The 9,385-nt window shown below is 29.5% G+C and overlaps 1 protein-coding gene across 1 annotated transcript; it reads right to left on the reverse strand.

Annotated features, from left to right (window-relative positions):
- Positions 1-7,826: 7,826 nt before the first annotated feature.
- Positions 7,827-8,714, reverse strand: BDBG_16298 (uncharacterized protein; the record flags this gene model as incomplete). The annotated part of the gene is made up of 3 exons (XM_031724282.1): positions 7,827-8,105; positions 8,132-8,335; positions 8,493-8,714. The coding sequence occupies 3 exons, from the start codon at positions 8,712-8,714 to the stop codon at positions 7,827-7,829; spliced, it is 705 nt and encodes a 234-aa protein (XP_031576267.1).
- Positions 8,715-9,385: the final 671 nt, after the last annotated feature.

Genomic DNA, 9,385 nt, shown 5'->3' on the forward strand with positions numbered 1-9,385 from the left:
TTATATGTAAGAATCAACATCTCAGAATATTCAATCAATGATAATAATACTTTATAATTTCATAAACAATGCTGAGTCTCTCACTTTGAACTCTTATACATCTGAATAATACAAGAGATGCATGATTTGTATATAACTGACTATTCAGACTGTGAATAACTGTATAGAATGATCTTCTGAGAGTTCTATTAATCTGAGATATTAAACAGTATCAGATACTTCATCTGAAACTGTAATCACTGTTCTTTTATTATCTTATGAAAGAACTGTAGAAAAGATCTACTGAAATCACTTAATGTTTCTGATAGAATCTGATAAAATGTAGTAATTGACTTTATTATCAATCTATCTAAGAGTAAGAGTTATAGAAATATTCTGATTATTGTGAATTAATTAAGTAAAGATATAATATTAAAATCTTGTAATAAGATAAATGCTGAACAAGTCACTGAAGCTTTTTTACAGAGCTTATTCTATCAGATATATAAATTACTGAGATTCATAGTATCAGATCAGAGTCATTAGTTCATAAGCACTCTCTGAACTAGAATCTATCAAGTTCTCAAGATTATACACTGTCTGTCAACTGTCTATCACTCTGAGATTGATGATGCATCAGAACAGATAATTCAGACTGTAAAGAATTATCTTTATAAGTTCTGTAATTACTTATAAGATGATTGACATAATCTTCTTCTATACACAGAGATCACTATCAACAGTTGAGATGTTATTTCAACAGATATAAGTCTGTTCTTTCTTATATATGAATATTATATGAAAGTGTTGAATCTTCTAGAGATTACACAGTTCACACTGAATCTCTGCAGTTTAATTCAGATTATTAACAATATAGTAATAAAGCTCTGAGATGTCTGTGATTGAGCAGAGATCTTCATAGCAACTATGAAACAAGATTAAGAGAACTGAATCAATGTTCACTGAGATCTTATAGAATAATATAAGATAGAAGATCTGATATAATTGAATCTTAAAAATATATAAATCATATATTTATCTTGTATACTAGATTATCATCATATCAGATATAAAGTGATAGAAGTTCTAGATAGTCACAACTATTATCTTGACACATTATCAGAAATTCATAATATATTTTATATAAGCTTACTCTGCTGTATTATCACTGATTCATTCTCTTCTCAGCTGATTTCTAACTGACAGTCACCAGACATCATAGAAGAAGATAATGAGCTTAAGTGAGAGATTAAGAATATTCTCAATGAGAGATCTCACAGCTGCAGCTAATAATATCTTATGAAATAAGTCAGCTATAATTAACTGATCTGAACTCTGAGTTTCATGTTATCTGAAACAGCAGTTCTTGACTGATAAGAACTGCTTCTGAAAAGAGAGAACTAATGTGATGAGCTGCGCCTGATCAATTATATAGACTATTTCATTACACTTCACAGATTTCAATCACTTCATTCTCAAATATATATGCTTTGATTCTCAGCTATTCTTGATCACTGATTCTCAGTCACTATAAATGTGTGTATATTCTTCCGCCCCGAAGCGCCACCGCGTATGTTATCATATATGTGTATAAATATTCATCTCAATTGCTGATTCTTGCACTTTCTCTTTCTTTTCTTCTCTAATGTTTTTATCTTTGTTAAATAAGACCTATCAATATAATACTGATCTATTTAATATAGGTCTCTTATAACATCTGTCTCTTCTCTCACTCTTATTATTTTTATTATATCTGTAATAATAACTCCTGTCTCTCTGTAAGTATTTTCTCACAGAAAGATATTATATCAGCTCTAATAAGAAGCTCAGATACTTAAGTAGTACAGAGTAAGAATCTTAAAGCTTTAAGTATTGATAAATTCTATCAAGACTGAGAAGATCTCTCTTACTTATCTGTAAAAGAAGATGAAAGTATAAGTCTCTGAGATGAAAAAATATCTCAGAATAACTAACTCTAAGAAGAGATCAGTCAGCACTGTTATGAAAAGTACTATGAAGATTAATTACTAATTAAAGAGAATCTTACTTCAGTTGAAGTAGATAACTGAGATATTTTATAAGTTAATAAGTTAATACTTTCAGTATCTCTTATACTCTTCTATAGTATACTTCTCTGTAGTACTACAGTGCTAACTTCTCAGCAGATAAAGATACTAATACTGAAGACTTCAACAGTGAATAATAAGTTTAATAAGAGTGTGATTATTGATAAGTAGATTCTGATCTCTCTTTTTACTTTTTCAGTGAGCTGTAACTCTATTAGAATAGTAGTAATTTATAAATTAATAATATTAATCTTTATTAATTTCAAATATTTCTTTCTTTTCTTATTAACTGCTTCAGGAATTTTACACTTGTATAGTCTTATTAAACTTCTAAAAATTCTTTAAGAGAAAATAGAAGAAAAGTGTTACAGAGTTCACAAGATATCAGTTCATTACTGTAAAATTATCTCTAAAAAACTCTTTAAGAAAAATGAGAAGTCTTAAGCAGTATTTCTTACTCAATATCTCTGATGTATAATAAGATAGTCTCTACTAACTGTCTTATAGCTTGTAATCTCTTTCTCAGTATTTTCAAATATTTAAACAGTTCTCATGAATTCTCTGATAATAAATAATCTTCTTATTTAACAAGATATTGAAGCTTATTATAATATATTCACTTATTTAATATTTTCTTCATAAGATATTTAATATTATTCTCAATCTCAATATCATTCAACTGAGACAGCTTTATCTCAGAGTATTACTTATAGAGCTTTAAATAGAAAATATGAAAAATAGAATGAATTGATTTCAATTCTGAGAGTAATTTTAACTTATATATCTACTTACTCATCACTCTTATTATTAGAAAAGATTCTAGTCACTACTTACTGAGCTTCTTACACAGTCTTATTATCTTAATATTCTTTACTAAAAGTAGCACTTAATCTTCTATTAAGAACTTTATTAAAAGATGTTTTCAATTATAGTATTTTATCTACTACTTCTAAGTACAGTGAATACTTTTCACTGTCTTTTTATAAATTTTATTTAAAAGTTCTAATCTCACTTTTACTTCTAATACTGAGAGATACTCTATTCTCTGTATCTATTTAATATTCTGACTATCTATTCTCTCTTTTAAAATATTATTCATGATATCACTTAGTAATGAAGAATTATATTTATAATAAGTATAGAAAGAAGATACTTTTAAGATTGTATTCTCTACATTGTTATATATAAATTCAGTGATTAGAAGATGTTTAAGTCAATCATTCTAATAATATAAATAGAACACTTGAAGATACTATTCTAATGTCTGATTCTAATATTCAGTCTGATTATCTATCTGTGAATGAAATACAGTGCTGAGAAGATGTCTTATTATAAGATAATAGCAAAAAGCTGATCAGTATTTACTGATAAAGAGAAATTCTTGATCTATTATCAATGATCTCAGAGTTATTATTATTATTATTCTTCAATTATAGATGTATGCAGTCAGAGACTATGACATCTACCTGAGAACTTTAGTTCTCAGGGTTTTTTCTATGTCTGTAAAGTTAACTATTGTACATTCATCAATTTCAGATATGCAAAATCAGAAAATTCCAGCCCAGAATACAAAAACTGTTTACAAATTGCAGTGTTTTAACATCTTTTAATACTTTGAAACCATTTGACAATATCATGACAAAAGAAAAGAGAGAAAGAACACAGTCTCAAAGATAGACACATTAAATAGATAGATAGAAAGAAATTGAAAGGAAAAGATACAGAAAAAGATAAAGTAAAGAGAGACTATAACAAAACAAATTATTAAAAGAGAGTGTATAGCTGTTTTAACAGACTATATCTGATTGATTTCCTCCTCTTCATATTCAGATAATTCTGAATTTAGCCATTTTCTTGTAGCTGCTTGAGTTTCTGATAGAAAGTCTATTAAGTATTTAATTCCTGTCTCAGTTGAGAATAAGAATCTCATATTTAATTGATTTAGATCATACTTCTCTTTCAATCTGGCTCTGAGACTATTGTATAATGCACAGTGTATTATAATATACTCAGGGTTCTCATTTGTATTGCAGAATGAGCATTCTATTGAGTCAAATCTATCATCAAATCTTTGTATATAAGATTTGAAATAGCCATGTCCTAGTTTCAGCTGTATTATAGATGAGAATATTTTCTTTTTACATTTAATTGAACAAGATTTCCACTTGGGTTTTGTTTCAAATCTTGAATAATGTATACTCTTCTTTTGTTTCTGCCAGCTTTCATTCCACTTGTCTAAACAAGATTCTTTTATTTTTCTCTTTATAAAAGACCAGGACACAATTTTTTGAATAGATCTGCTTAATTCTGCACCCTTTTTTACAGCTGAATCAGCCAATTCATTGCCATGAATATTCATATAAGCAGGAACTCAGTGCAGATGAATTCTCAGCTTTGATGTTCTTCTCTTTTGAATTTTTAAAACAGAGTTTAAGATCAGTTCAAGATTCATTTGATCATTATGAATCTGACTATTTCTAAGTCTTTTTAAAGCAGCTTGACTATCAGAGAATATCCATGCCTCTTTCAAATAATTTCCTCTTTTATGAGATTTTATTTCAATGAGTTTGAAAGCTTTCACTATTGCAAATAGTTCAGCATCAAAGACTTCACATTCAGAGCCTAGATTCCAGAAATCTGAGATAAAATTAATATTATCTTCAGTATAAGCAATGCCTGCGCCTAATCTATTCAAGTTCTCATTTTTTGAGTCATCTGAATAAATCAGAATAGAGTCTTTTATATTGATTGTAGAAGTTCTCTTCAAATGCTGTTCATATTCTTTCTCTTTTGATAGTTCACTTATTTGTAAGTCTATAAGAGATTCAAGCTTTTTTCTCCAGAGAGATAACTTCTCATGATCAACTTTTTCAATATTTAAAGAAGAAAATTGATTTTTAATCAGAGAGCATAGTCTGTACAGTTGAGAAGACATTTTCTTTGAAGAATTATTTTCATTCCAATCAAGAAATCTATTCCAATCCAGTTCATTTCCAGAGTTAATTGATGAAAATGAAGAAGAGACTCTTTCTCTGATTATATGATTTGAGCTCATCTTTACAACTCTCAGAGTATAGTTCATACAGGCCTTTTCAAATCTAATAGCAGAAGGAGGAATTGAAGCTTCAATTTCCATTGCTTTAATAGGAGATGATTTGAATGCTCTCAGAATTCTTCTCAAGGCTCTGTTTTGCAGACTTTGAAAGAGTTCAGTGAAATTCCCTTGATTATTCCATCAAACTTGAACTTCATAATCAGCTACTGATGTAATACAGGCTATATATAACTGTCTCATAGCCTGGAAGGATAGACCCCTCTCTGTATTTAATAGTCTGATTATGTTGTTCAATAGTCTTTCTGCCTTGACAGTTCTTTGTTGAATGTGATATTTAAAATTCAACTTGGAGTTTAACCATACTCCTAACCATTTGACATTTACACTGGGTTTAATCTCTCTATTTAAAAGAGTTAGAGATAGTTCTTTCTCATTGAATCTAGGAAAGAAATGAATTAACTCAGTTTTATTCATATCAAATTGAATTTGATTGATATCTGCTCTAACAAAGATTTCCTTTGCAGCTTCTTCAATTACTTTCAAATTCTCTTTGATAGTTTTTAAGCTGTAGACTAGACCAATATCATCCACATAACTCAGAGATCACACTATTCTCATATTTCTATTTTTGAATAGATATGCAGTGTATATTGCAAATAAAATGAGTGAGATTGAAGACCTCTGTGATACTTCTATTTTTATCTCAGTCTTGTCTTGTTTCATTCCATCAAAGAAGAGTTGTATAATTCTTTTAGATATAAAACAGTTAACCCATTTTATTAGAGAAAGTGGCAGTTTTAATATCTTCAATGTCTGAATTAACTTTGACTTTGAAACATGATCAAATGCTTCTTTTATATCAATAAAAACTGCAGTTGAGACCAGACCCTCATGCTTTGCTATTTGAATATCATGAACAACTGAGAGAACAGTGTCAATTGCAGAACACTGTTTTCTATCTCTCATTTATTCACTGAATAAAAGAGAATCACCTATAGAGCTTATAAAAGATAGTCAAGTAGCTATTATCTTTTCTAAAACCTTTCCTAGGCAGTTCAATAGAGATATTACTCTATATGACTTAGGAATTGAAGTTTTTCTATTAGGTTTTGCAAGAATCACTCCAGTGGCTTCTCTCCAGCATTCAGAATGATATTCATTTTTCAAGAGATTGAAAAAGAGCTCAAAATACTCATTCTTTAAGTAGGAATATGTATTTTGAATAATCAAGTGATTAATTGAATCAGGACCTGCAGCAGTTTTAACAGAACTTGAGAAGATAGCTGACTCTAATTCATCTTGTGTAAGATCAGGCCATTCCCAGTCATTTTCATCAATGTAGTTGAGAAGTGATATATTCTCTTCCTCTGAATCTGAATCTGAATCTGGTGAGTTCTGAAAGAGAATTCTCATGAAAGCTTGACATTTTTTCTCAAAAGAGTTTGCTGTATATGATTCATTCTGAAACTCATATTCTAGAGCTGGAAGTTTTGCTACACTTCTTGTTTTAGTATAGTTAAAAGCTTTAAAAACTTCCTTTTCTTGTGCTTCTTCAAGAAATTTATTCCAGCAGTCTGTTTTAGCTCTTTTAATATCTGAAAAATATTCATTTCTGACAGCTTTGAACTCTTTATCAGATATTACATCATTCTTTCAATCTCTTCTAGCAGTAGCTAATTCTTTTCTTTTAGATGAGATATTCTCATTTCACCAAGGTTTTGAATACTCAGAAGATTTTCTTTTTGGAATATTATCTCTAACACTTGTTAGAATAATAGATGTAATAAGCTTCACTCTATTCTCAAGCATTTCATTTGAGATATCTTGATCAGAATTCCAATATAGCTCATTCTGTCTTTCAGATTTTAACAGTTTTATACTTTCTTCAACTGCTTTTCAATCCGCTTTTTCAAAGTTATACTGATTAGAGAGAAGAGGATTTTCACTCATTTGTTTTTCACTCAGTTCAATATTAAATTGAATAATCTCATGACCTGATCCTGATGTCTCATTTGAATCAATAAACCAGTTTACAAGTCTTCTTTCTATTAGATTTTGTGACATGAATGTTAGATCTATAATAGACTTCTATTTCATGCCTTTTCTAAAGAATGTTTGTTGATCAGACTTATTAACCAAATCTATTGAATGCTCAAAGGTTCATTCAACCAGATTATCAGCTCTCACTGCTCTCTTGCATTCTGAATTCCACCAGGGATGATGTGTATTGAAATCTCCTGCAATTATAGAGTTTCTTGATGGAGTTATGTTCAGAAATCCTCTATCAATTGTCCAGATATTGTTATTTTCCTTCAATGACTTTTCATTATAGATATTTATGAGCTGTATAGTATCAAACTCATTTTCTTTATCTATAATATCACTCACCAGAATATCAGAGTCAGACATGATATTAAATCTTAGATTAAATTGATATCTTGATCTCTTTCTTCCATAGATCACTACTCTTGACTTTATCTCAGACTTTTGAGGTAAAAAGCAGTAGTAGCTTGAATGAGAAATGACATATTTTTGCTCAGCATCAAAATTCAGCTCCTGAAGCAGTACAAAATCAACTTTCTATTCAAATGCAATTTGAAGACAAGAATAAATACAATTTGAGTTTCTATCCACATTATTTTGAATAAATGTGATTTTTGAAGAGTTTTTAAACTTTTTTTGTTGTTTTTGTTGTATATTCATACTAAAAGAGAGTAGAGAAGAATCTAATCACTATCATCAGATAGTAGATTATAACTGTTCTGAAAAGTAGGAATCTCAACTGCTTGCATTATATCTAGTTTATCACCAGAGTCATTTCTCAATTCTCTAATCTTAACAGGAGTTTGAGGATTCAAATTCTGTTTACATTTCACTGGAGAATTGAAGTTTGAAGACTTAGATAATTGAGAGTTTCTTCTTTTTGAGCTTGCAGTTGTGAGTTTACTGGCTTGACTCTTCTCTTCAGTTCTAGATTGACTTTGAGCTTCATCTTTTCTCCAGTTCTTTTGAGTTCTAGGAGCAAACATACATTCTTTTGAGCTAGATGCATGTTTTTCTTTGCAATTAGAGCACTTAAGCAGAGTATGTTGACAAATTTCACCTCTTTTTGAGCATGTTTCACATTTATGCTCACTAGTTTTATGATCTCTGGCACAGAATGCACATTTTGAGTCTCTAAAACATGAGATTGCAAAGTGTTCATATCTTTGACAGTTTGAACACTGTGTTTGAGCTTTGAGATTCATTCTTGAGTCTTTGTATTCATGAACTCTCATTTTCAAACCTGCTACTCTTACTTCAGAGATCTTTGACTGTTCAAGTGTTTTTGTATATACTAGAACAGAGGCATTTCTCCTGCTTTGTCTGAACTCAATTGAATTTAGCCATACAGGCTCCTTTCTCAGTTGAATGAAGTTGTATTCTTCCAATTCATTTTTGAGAAGTAGCATTCCTTCTTCACAGTCAAAAATTTCAACTGGAATATCATGAAGAATGAATTTGCCCCACTTTTCATCTCTTTCAGATAGAATTGTTGTGTTTAGCAAAGATTCTACTGCTGACTTCCAGAGATTCTCATTCTGAATAAGGAATTCAGCACTGAATTCAGGCATTGTAGTCAGAATGATAGAGTTTCCAAAGAATGATGGCTCAATTGAAGCTATAACTGGTTTTTGAACTTCAATATCAGTCATCAACTGAGAAAAGAACTGCTGATTAATTTTATTTCTGATTCTGAAAATGAGATTTGAGTTTAGCTTGTTTCTTTGCAGAATGTCCTGGTTTGAGACTTTGAGAATAAGTCTTCTATTTCTGGAGATTTGAAAGTTTTTCTCTTTTTGCATTTTCTTTTCCACTTTTCTATGAATAGAGGCATGAGCAGTATTCTTCTCAGTTTTCTCAGGATTTTGAGCTGGTTTTGAGACAGCAGGTTTAGAGACAGCAGATTCATGATCTCAGAGTACTGTGATTATAAATAATAATATCTAAAAACAGATCAGTTAATTCAGAGGCTTTAATCTTTTTATAAGTAGAGATATATTTAATCATCTTTATAAAGTAATTAATAATAATTAAAATTGAGTTATATTCTTTGACTCTTATTAACTTTAGCAGATTAACTATGAAATTCATTAATAGATTCTACTATAAACTCTTTAAAACAGACAGTGATACTAACTTATTATATTGCTTATACTGCAGAATTTTTATTCTTTGATAGATATTATAAGTCTTAATATACTCTTTAACATCTGTCTAAAGCTTGTTTTAAATATATTTATAT

This window comes from Blastomyces gilchristii, assembly GCF_000003855.2.
Source record: "Blastomyces gilchristii SLH14081 genomic scaffold supercont1.2, whole genome shotgun sequence".
Classification (NCBI taxonomy): domain Eukaryota; kingdom Fungi; phylum Ascomycota; class Eurotiomycetes; order Onygenales; family Ajellomycetaceae; genus Blastomyces; species Blastomyces gilchristii.